The 21,264-nt window shown below is 54.2% G+C and overlaps 1 protein-coding gene across 1 annotated transcript in view; it reads right to left on the bottom strand.

Moving 5' to 3' along the window:
• UMODL1 (uromodulin like 1) overlaps positions 1-13,205 on the bottom strand; it is a 54,411-nt gene extending 41,206 nt beyond the window's left edge. Inside the window, exons 1-5 of the mRNA XM_006754362.2 lie at positions 13,130-13,205; positions 8,999-9,241; positions 4,575-4,736; positions 3,270-3,391; positions 1,042-1,228 (exon numbers count right to left, since the gene is read on the bottom strand). Of these exons, the coding sequence (XP_006754425.1) occupies positions 1,042-1,228; positions 3,270-3,391; positions 4,575-4,736; positions 8,999-9,241; positions 13,130-13,205 (790 nt within the window). The remainder of the gene's footprint in view (positions 1-1,041; positions 1,229-3,269; positions 3,392-4,574; positions 4,737-8,998; positions 9,242-13,129) is intronic.
• Between the last annotated feature and the right edge of the window lie 8,059 nt (positions 13,206-21,264).

Here is a 21,264-nt window from a genome sequence, read left to right as displayed (position 1 = left end):
CACACACACACACACACAATGCCCCACCCAGTCAAAGCCCACATTCCATAACAGATTCTCCCACCTGACCCCTCCTGCCCCACCCGTGGCCTGCCTTCGCTCCCTCCCTCCAGTGCTACCCCAATCTGTTAACCTACAGGTGCGTTCCTGTCTCCGGCTGGGGGCCTTCACAGACCACCAGGCACTTCTCTTATTGGCACGAGTGGGTTTGGTCCTCGAGCACATGTGAGGATTTTCAGGGGAATGAAAGATCCAGGGCCTGGCATCCTTGTGTGTGACCTTCACTGTCCTAGGAGGAGCTTTCCCACAGCAGCAGCCACCCTCCCAGGGGAGCAGGGGGCTCAGGTCCTCCTGTCGTGGGGCAGGACGTGCTGCTGGTGCCGTGGGCGCGCTCACACCCTACCACGCTCCTTCCACGACCCACAACAGCTGAGCGCTGAGCCAGAGGCCATGTGGTCCACAGCCCAAAGCATTTACTGCCTGACACTGTGCAAGTGTTTGCTAACCCCTGATATAGACCGAAGGAAAAGGAAAAGAAGGAAACACCAGGTCATTTCTTCCAGACACAAGTCCACATCTGTGTGCTTCACCAAATCCAACTTTGTACGAGTTCTGCTGACAAAGCCTCTGGGTACAAGGATGTCCTTGGCGAGGGTGGGAAAGGGGCAAGAAGGGGAAGTGTAGGAACCCGAGAACTGAAGGGAGAAATCCTGGTATGTTCTGGGGTCTGTTCACCAGCGCCCACCTGGATGGAAGGAGAAACGCGGGAGCAGGAGCGTGTGGCGGAGACACAGTTTAACTCAGTTTGGACCAGAATGGGCTAAGGTGGGTCAGCTCGCCCTCACCAGCGCCCACCTGGATGGAAGGAGAAACGCGGGAGTGGGAGCGTGTGGCGGAGACACAGTTTAACTCGGTTTGGACCAGAATGGGCTAAGGTGGGGACAATGGCGCAAACTGTTTCTAAGAAATCAAATGTCGCTTTGGAAAAGCACAGAATTGATTTTTAACCCACCCCAAGGAGAGGACCGAGGGAAAGCACACCTTGCACCTGGATGTTGATCACCTCATAGACACGCTTCACGATGCCGTCCAACACTGTGGACACGTTGGCCACGGGCACTGACCGCGGCAGGCCCAGCAGCAGCCACGACACTGTGGTCGAGGTGTCCCCACAGGCCGAGTGCAGGTGGTAGACAGCAGCGTCCATCGGCCGCAGGGCACTGGTCACCTGTGAAGCCAGAGTTAGAGCGTCGCCCAGGGGAAGTGCCCCATCAGACAGACAGGGAGACGGAGGCCCGGAGAATTTAAGTTAATTGCGTATGTGCCATTCTGGTCTGCAGAAGAGAACCCCTACGGTAGTTTATTTCTGTCATCAGCCCAGTGAAAGCCTGCAAACCAGATTATAAATACTTCTGCAACGCTGGTTGCTATGGGCTGAATAGTGGCCACCCCCGCACCCCCACATCCTTATGTTGAAGTCCTCCCCCCGGACTTCAGAATGGGCCCTTATCTGGACATAGGGTCTCAGTGGATGTAATCAGACTAGGATGAGGTCATTCGGGTGAGCCTTTGCCCAGTGTGACTGGTGTCTGGACGTACACAGAGAAGAGATCTGGACACAGAGACAGACACCAATAGAAGGAAACGCTGTGGGGACACAGGGAGAAGACAGCCACCTACAAGCCACCGAGAGGGGCCTGGGAGGGACCCTTCCCTCACTGCCTCGGAAGGAGCAGCCCTGCCCACACCTCGATCTCAGGCCTCCAGACCTGTGGGACCCTAAGTGTCTGTTACATAAGCCCCCCAGTCTGTGGTGCTCTGTCACGGCCACCCCCAGGAAAAACACCTGTCAGCCCCCGAGCCCCGCGGTCCCCATCCTCACCACTCATGACAGAGAGTTATATCAGGAATTAGAGAACCGGATGTCAAGCCATGGTCTCATGTTGCACATCTGACTTTTTTAGCTTTTGTGACCCCTTTTCTCATTTCATCCGTATCTTTTTGCTCCAGCCTAATATCTCTTTCAGCTCTTTCCATGCACTGTTTAAACCTCACAGCCACTGTCTCCGACAGGATTATGACCATTTTTAGTTCAAGGAAGTGATATCTAAGACACAGAGAGGTTAAGTAGCTTGCCCAAGGCCACACAGCTGATGAGTGGCAGCACCGGGATTTGAACCCAGGCAGTCTGGCTCCTGAGCCATGCTCTCCCTGGCTATTTGGGCCATCTTCTTACCTGCCCTAGCTGGGCCATCTTCTCCTCCAGCTGGGTCAGGTAAGGAGGTTTCTGGGGGATGGTGACCTTTCAGAATGCCTCTCAAGTCGCTTTACTGGACAGCCCAGAGCAAGGTAAGTGTGTGTGTCACCGGTTCTGTGGGAAAGGGACCCAAGTTCGGGTCTACCCCCTCCCCGTCACCCATGGGACACATCTGTGGGATCTGAAGGTCAGGCAAAACCAACCACAGAGTGTTGGGGCCCAGCGCAGAAGCAAAATTGAGGGCCTGGCTCAAAAAGTATGAAGCATCTCAAGAGGCAAAGCCGGAGCATTAGACATAGTGTGGGACCGTCTGAGCCTGGGCTCACTCCAGGGGACACGGGCCCACGTGGCCCTGAGGGCAGACCACGCCCTGGAGAGACCTCCATCCGTGAGGATGGGCAATGGCCCGGCCACCGCGGGTAACGGCATCCTGGCTGGAAGGCTCTGCAGTGTCAGCAAGTGTGAGCTGTGTCTGCAACAGGAACAGGTTGCCCCTCAGGGGACATGTGGCCTTGTTCAGAGACATGTGTGGCTGCCACGGCTGGGCATGCATCTGGGTGCATGTGCAAAGAGGCCAGGCATGCTGTGCAATCCCATGATGACAGGCGGCCCCCACCACAGAGAGCCATCCAGCCCCAAACAGCGATAGTGCTGGGTAAATGTCCCCATCCAGCATTTTCCAGCACGCTGGGGATCGAGGGGGAAGCCAGTGAGGGCACAGCTCTGGGGCCCAGGCCGTCTACACTGGGCACCCTTTGGTTTAAGCAACAGCCCGTTAGAAGATTAGGGGTCCCGTGTTCTACCCCATGATGGCGTACGGCTTCAACGCCATGAGTGTCAAACTTCAAACTGCACACTTAAAAAAAAAAAAAAAAAGCTTTGTTTTTAAATTAGGAATTGACATCTGCTTCAGAGCCGGGCATTCTAAGTTCACTCGTGGAACCCCTCCCCAAGCCCTGGTTTGCGCTGGCGCCAGCAGGGCGGCCTGCGGGCTCGCCCGCCCCTCACTCACCATGGAGTGCAGCAGCCGCATGTGATCCAGCAGCCTGGCGTCCACCTGCTGGAGTTCCCCGAAGTCCATTTTCACCAGGACGGTCACGTTGTACCAGGAATGCACCGAAGTCCCCTCTCGAGCTGCAGGGGCCACAGGCTGATGAGCTACAGGCCCAGGGCCAGGTGGGGCCACCAGAGGCCCTGGGCTGAGAAGGGGGACAGGAGGCCTGGGAGGCAGGAGCTGGCCAGTCTGCATTCACCCTCCTGCGGGAGGGGGGCTGCCGCATGACCGGCATGGGACACCTCCCCCACCTCCTGTCCCACACGTCTCTTACGTTATAACATTTGTAATCTTATATATACGACATACTATACTTTTGGAGATAATGCATACTAGATAATAATGTGTGTAATATGTAGTTTATAGGATATGTATACTGTGATATATAGTAAAATAGCATAATTAATATATGTGATATATAATACTTTACATTATTTATACTATACTAATGCTAGACTATATTATAACATATAATGTATATGATATTTTCTTTTTCTTTTTTAATCCTCACCAGAGGATATGCATTGGTTATGTTTTTTTATTGATTTAGAGAGAGAGAGAGAGAAACATTGATGTGAGAAAGAAACATCCATCGGTTACCTCCCATATGCGCCCCAACTGGGGATCAAACCCATAACCTAGGTATGTGCCTTGCCCAGCACATACTTAGTTTATGGAATCAAACCTGCAACCTTTTGGTGATAGGACAACATCCCAGCCAACTGAACCACCCAGCCAGGGCAATGAGTATGATATATTTATCCTTAGCTCTGAACCTTGACCAACCCGTTCTCCTGGGGGCAGCCACGGTCAAAGAGAACCTTCCAGACCAGACAGGCATGCCCTGAGGGCTGGGCCACGGGCCTGCCAGGCAGGTGCTATGAGCAGGATTTCGGGCCCCTGTGGCGTTTCAGAAGCAGCTACCAGACAGTCTGCTTCCAATAAGTGCCACCTGCCAGGGGACTCTAGGGCGCCCCAGGCAACTGGGGAAACCGGTCACTGCTCTGCCAGGAAGGCCTGTGAGCGCTCCTCCCCCTCCTTCCCCTGAGGCGTCAGTGTCAGAGGCATTGCAGAGACGGTTGCATTGAGTGGGAGTGGGATGTGCCCGCACACAGCTGTGGACTCCCCATGAATCATGACCTTGGCTGAGGTTCCTGGAAATCACTCCCCCCACCCCACCCCGACCTTCACCAGATCGGGACAGGCCCAGCCCAGGGCAGCTGCCTCACCGGGCGCCTGCTTTGCTGCAGGTCTCAGTCCCACCTTGGGGTGCAGGAGCCACACAGCGGTGGCCCCACGAAAAGGAACAGCATTTCTGAAGTCCAGGGCAGTCGGCGTCCAGGGTACACGGCGCGGTGGATGCTCCCTGCCCCTCCTGCGGGCAGACGCCGGGTCTTGATGCAAACTCCCCGGACCGATTCAGGGCTGGTGGAGAGCAATTAACAGTTAATGGTGTCGGCAACAAACACCAGGTGAGCCGCTCAGGCCGCACCTCCAGGTGCCTCTGTGGACCGAGGAGAGCACAGGGCAGCCACTTGAGGGCGACGGCCAGGTCTGGGCAGCGCCATTGTGATGTCTAAAGTCCTGGAGAAATTGCCACACGGGGACTGGCTTTGGGGACATAAACAATGGGCAAGTGGTGCCACCCAGAGAGCCACGGGGACAGAAGTTCCAGCGTCCCTGTGGGCCCAAACCAAGGCTTGCTTTTTCCCATCCTAAACGCCAACGGCCTTACAGTTAGGGAGACATGAGACTAAATGTGAGGTGGCTCCTGGGACAGAAAAATGACACTAGGAGGAAAAACAGGGGAATCCAAATAGTGTGCAGTCGAATGAACAACAATGCACCAACGTGGGTTGCTTCCTGGGGACGTGTATACGATGGTGACACAAGACACTAACACAAGGGACCCTGTTGACGGGTATGGGGAATTCTACCACCTTTGCAACTTGTCTGTCAATCTAAACTGAAAGGTTTACTTAAGTGAAAAGAAAGTATAGGCCACCAAGAAAAAACAGCAGCCAAGCATGGCTGTCAGTCACAACAGACGTGTTTTCCAGTTCGAGTTCATCTTGCCCTGACCACTGTGGGGACTGCCTTCCTCCCTCCCCACAGGGCTGGCGCTCGCGGAGAGCCCAAGAGTACAGTCCACAATCCCAACTTGGTAGAAACTCAGAAATCCGCTTCTCTTTCCACTATCTCAACACGGACAATGAAACAGGACTGCTCCATGCCTGGCAACCCAAGGTCAGTCACGGTGCTAGGGGACGACCCACCGAGGCCGCCTGGGCTCAAAATGTGATCCTTCTGGAATGTCATTCCCACTCCTACCGCCTTCCCAGGCGAACTCCTTCCCCAAAGGGACCCTGGTCTCAGCCTGGGGGCCGGGGAGTTTGGGGTAGTCTCTAGGAGCAGTGGGGTCCTTCTGCCACAATGATGGGCCCGTGGTGAAGGCAGGCTGAGGGGAAGCCAGGGTGTCACCACAGTTGGCTAGCATCGGCTAGGACGCTCAGTTCGTGCCACACCCAGCTGTGTGTAGCGGTGTCTGCACCATTGGACACTCATGGCAGCATTATGCACAATAATGAACACTTGGAAGCAACTAGATGTGAAATGGTGGGAGATTGCTACACGCTGATACATCCATGTGAGGTAATGCCATGTGCCGTTGAATCATGCTGCAGGCCGATATATAGTGACACGAAACGTGGCCCAAAGACACTGCCAAATGGTAAAAACCTGTTACAGAAAAATCTCAAACAGGGTGACCCCCCTTCCGTAAAATGCCCGCCCTGAATGGAGATAGAGGAGAATGTTCACAGTGCTCTGCTTTGGGGAGCAGGGGGGCTTACTGGTGATGTCCCTGTGATCTCTTCTGTGTCCCAGATTTTCTGCATGGCGTGTGCATTCTTTTTTGTGATGATAGTACAAAGATACATTTAAAAAAAATAATGTCTGAGTTATCATTGCCTTCCAAAGGCTGGGTTTCTAGAAATTGAAAGCCATTTAGACCGAAAGGCATGTCACTGTGTGTGAATCGGCTGTTGAGTGGGAGGGGGAAGGAGGAAGCTCGTCTGCGTCTCCCTGCTGCCTGGAGATGAGACCTGTGAGCTGAGAGCCCTGGGTTGCCAAGACACAAGTCTCCCCAGGCCCAGGGGGACCTGGAGGCCCACCTGTCCTCCCCAGATGCCCAGGCTGTCCCCAAAGCTACCACATCCAGGGTCTGGCCTCTGCCCCAACCTGTGCAAAGAGACTGAATCTCTTCAGTTTCCAAAGAGCCAGCCTGTTGCTAGGCTGCTCCCAGTGAGCTCTAATCGAACAGTCAGGCTCTGCAGAAGGAGCTTCAGGAGGAGGAGGTGGAGGCTGTGTTGCCAATGCCCCTGGTGTAAATGCTTCCACCACGGGCAGTTCCAGCTGCCAATGTGCTGGCCCTGAGGTGCTCAGCTTGTCCCCCCATACCCCCACTCTCCTTATTCTAGCCACACCTCTACTGTAACTCCCCGGAGCAGACCTGCCCATGGGACTCTCACCTGGTGAGCTTCTAATTAAAGGTGCTAACACTTTAAAAGTGGGGTTGATGTCCCATGAGAGTCATTTCCTGGTGGCTGGTTTGCTTCGGGGAAGAAAGATGAGAGGCAGGTGGTGGGGGAGGAGCACCAGCCCTCCCTGCCTCCTCTCCTTTGGGACTTGTTCAGCTCAGCAGGGCAACAGCCCTTACAGAAAGGACACCCTATGGTGGGCGGGGCTAGTGTGGCTCAGCCAATCCTGGACCCTCCTCCAGACCATTGGACCTGTGACCTCACTAGCCCCGACCACAGCCAGCAGGTTTTGACCTGTGTGGCCTTCACACGTGAAGACAAATGGAACAGGGCCACACCTGCCTTTTCTCTGTGGATTCTGATGCTCCATACCAAGGTTCATGGGCCCCCAGGTCTTCACAAACAATGGAACCCCTGCCCTCCAGGAAGAGAGGGGCTCCCAGGGCATGGGCAAGCAGCCCAGCTGGCCACCCCTTCGCGCATGTGCCCTGAAGACACGGAGAGAGGAGAGGGGGCAGGTGTCAGCACAGGAAGAGACTCCTTCTACCCAGCACCCCGGCGGGCAGGATCTCCAGGGGACAGCCCCGCCCTCCCTTCAGCATCCCTTTAGAGAACCAACGGGAATGTGCAACTGGCTCTAAGCCATTGCCCTGAGGTCAGCTGGCCCTATCTGGTTTTTATTGGTGGTGGCAGTGTTTGTAACAATGGTTTCATTTGAAGACACAGCCCTGAGCTGTCTGGACATCCCTGTGCCTGGCCCTCTGAGCAGGTCCATGAAAAATGGCATCCCTGTCTCTGGGAGATTCGTCTTTGTTTCCAGAGTTTCCACATGGCTCGTGTACTCATATTTGTAATTATAGTAAAAAGATAAGTCTCAGTATAGTGATGTCTGAGTTATCACTGCATTCCTAATGCTGAATTTAAAGATAAAAATTAAAGTCACTTAGACTGAGAGAAATATTGTACGTGCCCTCAATGCTCTTCCCGTTTTAAGGCCTTGGTTGCTGAGTTGTGTAGGGGACCTGCGGGGGGAGGTTCTGCATGACTCAGCGTGCCAAGCCCACGCAGCCTTCTGCAGGTCTTCAGGACACAGGCTACATCCTGTGGCCCCTGGGGTGTGATGGCCATGCCTTAGCCTCAGGCCCAGGATGGATCAAGTGGGATCCCCTCTCAGACCCACCTGAGTGGTGCCTTCTGCACCCTGGAGATGGTAGCCCTCACAACTCAGGGTGACCCCGTTGGCACTCACTGAAGTCACACCCTTCCCACTTCCCCTCCATGACGGATGGGGACAGAGGTACCTCCGACTGCTCAGAAACTCATTTGAGATCTGGTATTGACTCAGATGTAACAATCACCACTACCCACACACACTCACAATGTACCCTTTCCCCTGGAAGAGGTTTTCTGGAAAGTTCACTTCCTGCCAAAAGGCTGAGCCCTGAACCCCAACACAGCACAGCCCACCTGGCCTCAGACACTGGCCCAGCGCACTCGCACCGGTCACCCTGGTAACCACCCCGAGAATCTTCCAAACCACACCGAGTAAGTAAGAGGACTTGGGGCCTCTGAGCAGTTAGGGGGTACTACCATCTCTTTCATATATTGGAGCTCAGATTAGGATTTCAGATTTCAAAAAGGGATCCACTACCACTTTTAAAAAGAAAAGGTGACTGCAACATTGGTTCTCAAAGTCAGCTATGAGTTAGTAGCTTGGGAGCTTTAAAAACATCCCACCATCCAAGCTACGACCAGGCCAAGTCCATCACAATTTCCAAGGGCAGGACCTGGGCAGCTGTGTCTCTAAAGCTGCCCAGGGGCCTTCGGTGTGCAATGAGGTCTGGGTGCCAAGGCTCCTGAGCAAAGGTTCTCAAACCAGAACCCTGGGCGGGCAGCATCAGCACCACCTGGGACCTTGTACTTCACCCCGACCCGCTGGATCCAAAGCCGGGGGTAGGCCAGTGATGTGTGCTGGGGCAAGCCCTCCACACGATCCTGATGCTCGTGGTTAGAAACCAGTGTTTCCCAAAGATCTAGTAGGTTCAGGGCTAGTGGATGTGATCAGTAACCATCCCAAGACTCATCAGGACGCTCAGGGAGAAGGAAGTGGGGGGGTGGCCCACAGCCCACCCACAGCCCTGGACTCACGCAGGACGCAGTAGAGGCCCAGCTGCTCGTAGCCCTGGCAGCAGTCGGTCACGTTCCTGGACTCAGGGACGTCCACGGCCAGGTACCGGGTCTTGTAGATGGTCTTGGGGCACCGCCTCCATGGGATCCACCCGCCGCAGGGGGCGTAGGTCACATGGGACATCCGGACGGCCTCCACTTTCTGGACATTTTGGGTCACGCTGTAGTTGCACAGCTGGTAGCTCAGCAAGGACAGGCCTTTGTCTACGAGGGAGCAGGGAGACGCAGGAGCCAAAGAAAGAACAAACACCAGAGTCAGATCAATGTGAGAGCTTATCTGGCTTCTGCAGAAGCGCGTGAAACAAGATCTCTGCATTCGGGTACCCTCGGAATCTGCCCACCGCCCCACTGAGAAGTCAGTGCAGCAGCGGGACCTCAAAGGGATAAAGTGTAAACAAAGACCTGCCCACTGAGAGACCCTTCTCTACAGAACACGGAGCAGCCACAAGGCCGCGCTGCGCTGTGCCCAGCCCCCGGGACACAGGAGGGAGACACGGAGGAGGGAGTCAGACTTCTAGGGCTCAGGGCCCCATTTTCAGCTTCATGCTCTGTGACCCTGCAGCCAGGAGAATCTTGTGCACATCTCAATCTCCATGAGCCACAGTCTGTCACAAGAGAAGTGCATCAGTAACGATTCGCACAGTAACTATATACCGAAGGCCTACTATGCACCAGGCTCAGAGAGCAATCACACCCTTTTAAGGAATGAGATGGGAGATAAGTAAAGAGAAATTTCAAACACACGTGAGGCATCATAGATGGTCACGTTCCATCTGACTGTTACTGTCGTTATTGAGAGATGAGGGCATAGTGCCCGCTGTAGGATGACACTGGGCTCTGTGCCCATGGCCCCTTCATCGGCATGATCACTCAAGACCCTGTGGTTCCCATTACCATCTCCAGTCCTGTGCCTCTTTGTCATGGACACTGTGGCCTTGGGGCATCCCATCTGCCCAGGGAGCTCTTGTTGTCTCACGTAGCAGGGACTGTTATGAGCTGAACTGTGTCCCGCACCCACCCAAAGTTCATATGCTGAAGTCCTCACTCCCAATACTTTAGAAGGTGACCTTATTTATAAATAGGGGTTTTGCAAATACAATTAGTTAAGATGAGGCTATAGTGACCCCCATCCAATAGGACAGGAGAAATCTGGACACAGAGACAGGAATGGGCACAGGGAGAAGGCCACATGAAGATGGAGGCAGAGATCCAGGTGATACTCTACCAGCCAAGGAGCCCCAAGAGGGCCAGCAACCAGCAGGAGCTGGGGAGAGGGTGGGCAGGGTTTCTCTCGCAGCCAAGAGGAGGAACTAGTTCCGCTGACACCTTGATCTTAGACTTCTGGCCTCTACAACTGTGAGGAAATAAATCTCCACGGTTTTAGTTCCCAGCCTGTGGTACTTCCTCCAGGCAGCCCCAGGGAGCTCAGGTCGCCAGCCCCAGGGCGCTCACACCGCCAGCATGTGGCTCTCAGGGCAGGATGAATGCAAGGTCTGAATATACTCCACACTTTCAGATTCTCAACCTCTGAGCGCCAAGCTCTAGGAGACTGTGCAGCCAATGGGTAGGTGCTCCATTTGACAGTGTACAACCCTCAGGGAGAAGCTGGGTTTCTGGAGAGGAACTCAGGGATGGCGGCATAAATCACCTTCATCCCCAGTAACAGGCAGCACCCCCTGGATGGTCTGCCTCACAACAGGGCCCAAGTGTGCAGAGAGCAAGACGCAGCGGGCTAGCATTCCCCGGGAAGAAATGGACTGAGCCGGCCCTTGGCCCGGGCCGGTGGGAGAGCCCACAGCCTTACTCTGGGGTGAATGCAGTGCTGACTTGCCCCACCCCAGAGCGAGCCCACCCAACTGGCTGCCTCCTTGTCACCTTTGGGGGTGGCAGGGCCTCTGGGAGTGGAGACACCTGTTGCCTGTCTCCGCCAAAAGGGTGGGCAACAGTAAGCTTTGGGAAGGGATGGGAGGCCCCTCGGTAGGTGGGTGGGGCAGGAGAAGTCATTCTCTGAGACCAAGGTCACTTAGCCCAGAGCTTAGAGGTGACTTGGGTGAGGGGCTAGGGACAATGGCCGCCTGAAAGTGATGGACTAACAGGACAAAGTACAAGGACTTCCTGCACGGAAAATTCGGCAAGGTGGGCCTGGATCTTGTCTTTCTCGTCTTCACCTGAGACAAGATGCCACCCTTCATTAGTGGTTGGCACCTCGTCCTTATCTCCAGAGAGTCACCGGTCCCCAGCTGATCATGGCAAGGTCCCAGCTGGTTATTAGCACACATGCCACACGCACACACATCTCCTGTGAAGCTGCACTTGGGAGCGACTTGTTTGGTTCTGTTGTTTACATTCTCCCAGAGGCCACCGGGTCCTCTCTGAGCCTGGCTGCTCAGCAGAGCCCGGAGTAGACACCCCTTAGCAGATCCTACCATTCAATAAATCCCTTCAGCCCTAATTGGTTTGGCTCAGTGGATAGAGCGTCGGCCTGCAGACTGAAGGGTCCCAGGTTTGATTCCGGTCAAGGGCATGTACCTTGGTTGCGGGCACATCCCCAGTGGGAGGTGTGCAGGTGGTAGTTGATCAACATTTCTCTCTCCTCAATGTTTCTAACTCTCTATCCCTCTCCCTTCCTCTCTGTAAAAAAAATCAATAAAATATATTTAAAAAATAAAAATAAATCCCTTTGAGAGCCATCAGCGTGGGAGCCGGGGGTCCTGGGCTCTCGTTTCAGAGACGGGACCTCTTCACGCTCCAGAGCCTGGGCCCTGGGGTCAGAGCACTCAATGCACACAGCTTCACAATCACCAGCTGTGTGGTTCAGAGCCCGCTTCATGCCCTCCAGTGCCCCAGTCTTGTCACTTGTAAAGTACTAGCTATCCAGCCGTGGGCAAACTATGGCCTGCAGGCCGGATCCGGCCCATTTGAAATGAATAAAACTAAAAAAAAAAAAAGACCGTATCCTTTTATGTAATGATGTTTACTTTGAATTTATATCAGTTCACACAAACACTCCATCCATGCTTTTGTTCCGGCCCTCCGGTCCAGTTTAAGAACCCATTGTGGCCCTTGAGTCAAAAAGTTTGCCTACCCCTGAGCTATGCCCTGGGTTGTAGGATTAACCGAATGAATGACTGCAAAGGCTGTACCCAGCACCTAAGACCAAGTAGATGGGGACTCTGAGCATCACTGAGCTTCTGTCCCCGGGTCCTCACATGTACCATGAGGGGTCACACAACACCTCCCAGGTCTCCTCTCGCTCCGCGTTAGTCCCGCTCCTTCTGGGCTGAGCTGCGTGGTTCACACATTAAACCCATTCCAAAGGGGAAATCGAGTAAAAACATCCACAACTAAACCAAAATCCTCTTATGAGTCAAAAACTTTACACTAGAGCAAACTGAAGTTGATTATGGGAACAGAATGGACCTGTTGAGTTCCCAGCTGAATGAGACAGATTTTAGGAGGACAATTATTTAAAGGTTGCCGATCTCAGTTCTTTGAAATCTGGGGCTTCAGAAATCAATGTTTTTTAGCAGCTGACCCTGTGCCTGGCAAAGGCTTTGGACAGGTGCCCTGACCCAACTCCTCACTCCCCGGTGGGCCACCTCCGTCCTCACTTACCACTGAGGAAATGGGGGCTGGCAGAGCCCAAGGTGAGGGGCAGCTGGACGGAGAGCCCCCTTCAGGGCTCCCTGTCAGGGTCCCCCGTGGAAACCGCCCTCCGCCAGCTGTGTGGCCTTGGGCGAGGTCCCGACCCCCTGGGCCGCCATCTCCTCTGTAAGCCGAGGACCCAAGGCTCGGAGACCTCATCTGCACCTCCTCTCGGGGTGGCTGTGGCCCTACATCCCCCACCACCGGCGGGAATGCACAGCTCCGGGTCCCAACCATTGACTCAGAGTCTGCATTTGAACCACGGCTCCCAGGGGATTCAGAGACACTCATGCCACCTCTTTTGTGGCTGCAAGAAAGTTTGGTGAGAAGAACAGATGCTACCCGCTCCAAGCAGCTCTCAGCGGGGCTGCCCATACTCATGGAGACCCTCCCCCGGGGAGCTCCCTCCTCCGGCATCACCTACACCGTGAAGCCGGGACCCCTCACCTGTGAAGCCGCTGGCCTGGCTGGAGCCCACGGTGCTGAGCAGAGGCAGCAGGGCCAGCCCCAGGGTCCTGAGCATGGCCGGGCAGTGGCGGCGGCTCTGGGCCTCTCCTGAGCAGAAGCACAAAGGGGCCTGGGCCGCTGGGCTGGAGAGAGGACCCTTCTGCTCCCTGTGCCGCCGACAGTGGCAATGGCTTCAGAGGATGCGCTCCCAGGGAGCAGTCCCTTATGCCTTCTCGTTAGCGCCTGCCGCTGTCACGGCGCGTCCCCGGGGGCGCCTGCATGTCACAGCCCTTTCTCCCTCCAGGCTGACGGCATCTTTGAGGAAAGGCGAGTACCCACCCGCCAGGCTGCATCGCTGGGTCCCATCTCGTTGTTACACAGGAAACACATTTCAGACCCGAATCTGACTCCCTCCATCAAGCACAAAGTACTCTCTGAAGCTTATCATTGCGAACTGGCAGGAGACAACAGCGTCAAATCAAAGTGGTCCATCAGGTTCAGAAAGGCATCCTTCCCACAAGCGGACAGTACAGATCAAAAGCCCTGAAAACGGCCCTCAGCTTAACCCAGTGATGGCTCCGGAGGACCTGCCTGGGCCAGGACACTGTGGTCCCAGAGGTGCTCATCCCCTGTCAGGATTTAACATGGAAAAGCGTCCAGTGAGCCTCGCAGGAGAACGGGAGGGTAAATTACCACACAGCATCTGGGCGTGACATCCCGCACACACACAATGACAGGCTCGCCTGTCAGGAAGACAAAACTTCACACAGGTGAAGGCAGGTCAACGCGGCAGCTCACACAGTCTGTCCCCATAAAGACCGCGACTCTGTATGATATATGCCAGTGGGCACGGCCCCAAAAGGGCTGCGGGAATAAAAGGAGCCATAGTGAGGCCGACAGAATGATGGCTGATCTCCGTTTTATGTCAGTAGCCATGATCTTGTATGTGAAACGGGTTTAAATCTCTTATGAAATGCTGCCTGGTGGGTGCTGTCTCGTTCCCCTGGTGGGTTGTTTTTCGGTGCCTGGTATTGAAAACCCAGGCCCGACGTTGAAAGTCAGGTGAAGATCTCATTAATTCTGCTGAGAAAACTTCCAATTAGGGCAGCAGAGACCCATCGTGGCTGCAGGTGCAGAAGTCTAAGTCCCCTGTGTGTGAAACACCAAGCAGTTCTTCCAGAGGGAGTTTCTAGCCTGGCGCCCGCATCACCATGGCTGCGTTGCTATGTCTCCCATTCTCCGTGGATTAGCCTCTGAGATGACTGGCTGCTGCATTTGCTTGGTTAACGGCTAAACGACACATGCTAGGACGAGAACACCAAAAAAGGGAGCTAGAAATAATCGCGCAGTTAAGGGGCTCAGCGCGAGTCTCCTGGGAGACAGCACCCTTTACAGAGAACCAGGCGAGCAGGATCGACTCTCGACCCAGATAGTGCTGGAACGAAGGTTAAAAACAGTCTCAATAAGAAAATAATACATTTTAAAGCTATAAGACAATATTCAAGAGAACAAAATTTAATGAGCACTAACAGAATAAATACAAAATACATTGTAATTTAGGGAAATCTCAATGCTTAAAAATGTGAGATGATTCTCTATGATGACATTCTATCATGTCATCTCTTAGAGCTTTTGGCTTCTATAATGTATAGCCATTTCTATAAAATATGCAGGTGAAATCAAGAGTAATGATACATTTTAAAACTTGAAATTGGTGCTGTGCACCATTTTCTCTCATGTTCAGGACGACCCTACGAAGCAGGTCTCTTAGCCCCACTGCACAGAAGAAAAAACTGAGGGTCAGAGAGGCCACACAAGCGAGCGAGTGGGAGAGTCGACCCCAAAGGCCAAGTCTTCATGCTCCACTCCACTCCACTCCCTGGCTGGTCACAGTGCCAACCAACAGCACATCCAGCCACAGCCTCCAAGAGAGGGTAGCAATGCCAAGACATTTTAGCAGCTGGGCACTTCATTCTAATTTGAAATTCTCCATTAAATGTCATCACAAATAGTTTCTGTTTATATTGAAACTCATATAATGTAATAAAACCCTCAAAATGGACAGTCTGTTTCTAGCTTGGTCCTCCCTCAAGCTCCCTCTCATACAGGTACACGAAGGGTGTGTGTGTGTGTGTGTGTGTGTGTGTGTTAATTTCATCTACAATGGGGTCTCTTCCTCCAGTTGTTATGGAGGCATATTTTTCTGCATGATGACTGTAGGGATTTTCCACATCTGCCTTTTTCATGTAAACACTCTGAAGAGGAAATAACCCTCCAGGACATCACATTTATCACCTCCTGGGTGTGCTTGGCCACAGGTTCATCCAGCAAAGATCCCGGTTCACTCTAGGTGCAGCCTCCATGGTGCGATGCTGGATTTAAGGATACATATATGCACATTCACACTCATGCATGCACACAGACACACTCGCACTCACACTCTCGTATGTCTACATAATACAGGCACATTCACACATGTCCATACTCACGCATTCTCACACTCATGTATGCACACTCACACACCTTCACTCTCCTGCACATCCACACTCTCACACTGATATGTGCATGTAGTTGTGCAGATGCTCACACACACTTGCATACTCACACACTCACACTTTCTCATGTAGGTGTGTACACGCAGACACACATGCTTGAACACTTATGCATGCATGTGCATACTTGCACTCATGTGTGTATGTGCAGAGGCACACACCCAGCATGCTCACACACATGCACAAGCACACGGGATGAGCATGCTTCTTGTCCCTGGAACCAGTGTCTCTATGGACATGAACCGGCTCTCTGCTTTCAGTGTTGGTACCTGAGCTGAGCTCTGCCTGCTTTCTCCACCTGTGGAGGGAGGGGGCCTTTCTCACCTCAGGCTCTGAGTTCTGTGGTCCTATGAACAGAGGTTCAACAGTCCACTACATAGTGTGTACGCTATGGACTGAAAGTTTGTGTGTTCCCAAAATGTGTACGTTGAAGCCCTAACCCCGAGTGCGGTTATATTAGGGGTAAGGAAGTGATTAAGGTAAAATGAGATCATAAGGGTGGGACCCTCATCTGATAGAATCCATGCTCTTACAAGAGGAGACACCAGAGCCCTCTTTCTCTCTCATTCTCTCTCACTCTCTCGCTCTCTCTTCCATGTGAGGACTCAGTAAGCAGGTGGCCATATGAAAGGTAAAAAAAACCTCACCAGAAACTGACGGTATTGTTACCTCGATCTTGGACTTCCGTCCTCCAGAGCTATGAATAACTTCCTGCGTTTAAGTCACACCGGCTGTGGCGTGTTGTTATGGTGGCCCCAGCTGACTAAGACACTGTGATGGGAGGAGCTAGGGAGGATGTTGGTGGCAGTAAGCACCTAGCACTATTAGTCTTGCTGGTTTTCTGAGACACAGTCAGAGATGAGCTCAGAGCCTCTTGGGTGAAGGAGAAAGCTCCCAAGGTCAGAGCAGGCCTTGCAAGATGCATGTGTAGGAGTTTGCCCTGCAGACAAGTGGAAATAAAACAGGGCGTGAGAAGGGCTGCCTGGCCTCCAATCATGGCAGGTCTGCATCACGCCCCCAGGGCTCTCCCTGCCAGCACTTTTCAAGGGTCCGTGCCCAGCAGCCCCAGGGTGACACAGGAAGCTGCTCGGGACCTGTGTGGTGTCAGGGCGCAGGAGAAAGTCCCACCATTGCTTCTTATTCGGCCCTGATGGTTTCGAGTTCTGAAACAGCTCAGATGAGAGGCAGGAAACAGGAAGTGAGAATGGAGGAGGGGCGGTGAAGTTGAGAGAATTCGCATTTGAGACAGAAGAATCAAAACATTCAAGAAGGCAGAGGAAAAGAGAAAAATCATCCGCACAAACCGGACTTTCCTTGGATGCCCAGGCTCTTCATTTCCAGTCTGGCCACAGGGTCAGCTCCCTGCCTGCTCATTCACCCATCTCCCCGGACATCCACACGTGCCTTCCAGGGCGAGGTGCCCTGCGTGAGCGGGTGCCTTGCCGATGTCACTTAGTTAAGGCGAGGTTCTCCCGGCCCTAAATCCAATAGGACTTGGGTCCTGTGTGAAGGGAGTTGGGATGCAGACACACAGAGAGAAGGCCATGGAGCGGTGAGACAGGTTGGGTGATCAGAGCTGCCGGCCGAGGGATGCCACGGCGTCCGGCCACCACCAGGAGCGTGGCCCTGCCCAGGCTGGGATCTCGAACCTCTGGCCTCCGGACTGCGAGAGAACAGATTTCTGTTGTTTTAAGCCACCCAGTTTGTGGCACTTCATGACAGCAGCCCTGGGAACCTCTGACAGTGCAATGGAGAAGGCTGACATCAAACCTAATTTCACAGCCAATCACATCACGACAGCAGGGTCCATGGATAAAAACTGGGACCTGATGGGAGAGGGCACAGCCTGCAAAGGCTCCAGGGCCAGGAGCTTGGTGTGACCCCGCCCCGTCCATCACACCATCCTTCCAGCCCCAGCTCAGGAGAGGGAGGCATCTGAGGGCCGAGTCTCTCTTGAAGTGGGCATCGAGGCAGAGCGCCAGTGAGGTGGGCCCTGGGCACCTCCCCTACCTGACCCCTCAGGGTGTGCGACGGGGCCTCCGTGTCACGCAGGGCCGGGTCTGCAGGGTGGACTTCAATTGCAGCAGGAGGTATTTGGGTCAGATAATGAGGGCTGTTAAGGCTGGAATGCCTTATCTATCTAAGCGCTGTGACGAGGAGAAGCTGGCACGGGGTGAACCTGCCAGACGCAGGTGTGGCTCCCACCCTCGCCCCATCCAGCCTCTGTGCCTGTGATCACAGCTTCTCAGCAAGGTGCCCTTCACGAGTGGGTGGCTTCAGTGAGAGTGAACAGGCACTCCGCTCCAGGGAGCAGGAGACAGGGCGGGAGGGACCCACTGGCGCTGAGAGGAGAAGGAGAAAGAACCGTCCATGGTCCTCAGGTTCCCGCTCCATCTTGACACCACCGTTCACTCGGGAAGGCACTGGGCTGTGTCCTCACCTGCAAACAGGGAACAACGCCCTTGCTCAGGAGGGCCCTAGGGCTTGCTTGCTCACAGCTAGTGCTTCATCAAGGTCAGTGTCCTTGCTTCCTCTTTATGAAGGTCAAGTACAAGAGTGACCATGAGATGACGTGTGTACAGGGAATTGTACCATGTGCCATGTCAATTGCAGTCACTGTCCATGCATGGGAACTGCTGGCCAAACAGACCCCTTGTCACTGGTCATCTGGAGACAGGCAGGCAGGCAGTGAAGGCCTGGCCTAGTGGTAGACCCAGACTGGGCCCAGATGAGAGCTGGCCAGGGCTGGGGGAACTGTCCCCACCAGTGGTGCAGGGAGGGGACACTCAGCAACCTGGGTCCGGTCAGGCCTTCCAAGGGTGCCCAGCAGTAGCCAGTCATGCAGGGGACAGTGTGGCAGACAGGACAGCGTGGACCATGAGCACATGCATGGCACAGATGGGAATCAGGGTCTGGGTCGGTTGGCCAGCTTCAGGGAGGTCCGCCAGAGGTGGCAGGGCTGCACTTGCCCAGGAACTCCTGGCCCTGGAAGGGTCCTGCTAATGGCCATTGTGCACCAGGTGAGCCCCTAAACAGATCACAACCACAGCACAGAGGCAGAGCTGAGTGAGGAGCTGGGTCCAGGGTCCAGGCTGGCCGGGGTCAGAGGCCAAGGTCAGATATTTCAGTTGGGCCTGGCCCGAGGAGCGAATGCTTAGGAAGGACAAGAGGGCCATCTGGTCAGGGTGGGACCAACAGGGAACTAAATATGATCCAGTAAGCACCGGCTCAAACACGGATTTACCCCTGCGCCTTCCTGCCCTTCCCCAGCCCCAGCCCTCTGCCCTCTGACAGTTTGGGCCCTTTATCTTTTATATCCATGTGAGCAAAGGGCTCCTCTTCCCTGAGAGACATTGGGCAAAAACAGAAGGAATCACAGCTAAGCTACCTCTCCTGATACCCAGCCCAATGTCTGGCATACAGTAGGTGCTCAATAAGTGCTTGTGGCCTGAATGGCCTGGAGTCAGCCCCATGCATGGTAGGGATCACCAAGACAAACACACAGAAGAGGGGACTCCACTGCGGCCTCCCCCACCCCTTTGCCCGAGGACACCTTACTTTCTGGTACGTAGACAGCCTAACAGAACCACAGCCTAACAGAACCACAGCCACTTCCCAGAATAGACACCAGCCTTCAGGAAAACCTGCGTTCCGGTGTTGCCGGCGTGGCTGGTTGCACCCCCTTTCCCACGGAGATCACAAACGGGGAACGTTAGTTTTCGGCAGCTTTCTCCAGTGACCTCCTGGCGAGGGAATCCAAGAGTGATAGGAGGTCATCCCAGATGAGAAATGGATGCCCGGGGATGGGTGCACTTGGTCTTGGGAGTATATTTACATTTAATATTGAAATATATTTAAAATTCTTATAGGGGCAGCAGTCCTCTCTAAATCAGAACATTTTCCAAGTCACGGACCAAGAAAAGAACGCACATCGCACCCCAGGACGGAGGATGGCTGGGAAACGGGCCTTCCCCCTTTGTCACCTGCTTTTCCAGATGTGCAGACCCCGCCCTCCCCCCAGCGTTGCAAGAGCCCTGGCACAGGGTGGGCACTGCAAGGGGGCTCTTTCTGCCAGGCCCACTGGAGAACTGGGCCTGGGCATTCAAACCCGTGACGGCAGCACAACACAATGCTCGGAATGTCTCCCTGGCCGGTGGAGCCACGGAGAACATTTTTCCATCCCAGAAGGAAAAAGACGAGGCAGCGTTTCCAGCTCCGTCTCCGGGATCTGCTGAATGCGTTAGGGAGAAACCAGATCCGCAACGCCCGGGGCCACGGCTTCCTGTGAGTGTCCCCAGGGTGTTGGAAGAGAACACGCACCAGTCAGGGCACCCTGGGAAGGAAGCGATGCAAGCAAGAATAGCAGTTGTGGTAGCTGGAGCGTCTCCCTAACATTCATGTCCACCCGTAGATTCAGATTGTGACCGCGTTAGGAAGTAGGACCTTTGCAGATGTGATTGAGGGAGGCTGGAGAATAATAAGGTGCTAATCCTGGGTCAGGCTGAGCCCTGAATCCTTAGGAGGCAGAAGACACAGAGAGGAGGCAGACCCGGAAGTGATGCAGCCACAAGCCGAGGAGGACAGGACGGCACCCCCAGGAGCTGGAGGAGGCAGGAAGGATCGTCCCCTGGAGCGCTGGGAGGAGGCCCTGCCCACACCTTGATTTCAGACTTCTGGCCTCCAGAACTGCTAGAAGACGCGTTTCTCTTGCTCTTAGCTGCGTATGTTGTGGTGATTTGTGAACAGCAGCCACGGGACACTGTCGCTAATGGAAAGGACCACACGCATCACACGGGGCTCAGGCGGGTCCTTGCCCAAGTCTTTGCTTGTCCTTCCTCCCAAGACACCTGAACGCGGATGCCGGTTTAATGCTCGCTCCGCGCAGCAGACCAGAGAAGGAAATGACCTCTTGCTGAGATCCGCTTGCTCACAGAGGAGACGATGCCTCTGGGTGCTAAATTTGGCAAGAAATTTTTAAATAATTTGCCTCAAGATTTCCAAACTATTTTGAGAAAATTAGGTGAGGAAACTGTTGAGCAGGCCAGAAACATACTGAAAGCAAGCCCTGACTTCACTTCCAAGCTGCGCTCTCTCTTCCTCCCCGGCCGGTGAGCCCAGCAGAACAGCCCTTGACCAGAAAGTGCCCAGAGAAAGGCAGCGTGGCCGGGGGACAGACCAGCCCGGGCCAGATCTGGCTGTGCCACAACCCAAAGGGGCTGAAACCAGGGACACAACCACACAGGACCCTCATGTCAACCTGTGAACCCAGGGATGCAGTCACACCTCCAGGACCTTCCAGAGCAAAACCCAGAGATGCAATCATTTCAAATTCTCCTTTTTCAACGTTTATAAACTAGAAATAAAATGGCTGTTGTCCTCCAATTGATCCTCTTGGAAATATTCTTTCTTAGAAGAATGGAAGGGGAAAAAGGGAGGGAGTGGGGAGGGGAACGGGAGGAGGGGTAGGAAGGAGAGGGAAGGAGAAGGAGGGAGGGAGGAAAGGAGGCAGCGAGGAGGGAGGCTTGAGGAAGGGAGTCTGGCAGGAATCCCAGAGGGAAGAGCATGGCCTGGGGTGAGGGCCAC

The sequence above is a fragment of the Myotis davidii genome, unplaced genomic scaffold (assembly GCF_000327345.1).
Source record: "Myotis davidii unplaced genomic scaffold, ASM32734v1 scaffold512, whole genome shotgun sequence".
In the NCBI taxonomy this organism is placed as follows: Eukaryota; Metazoa; Chordata; class Mammalia; order Chiroptera; family Vespertilionidae; genus Myotis; species Myotis davidii.
This window is presented reverse-complemented; position numbering and strand designations above follow the sequence as displayed.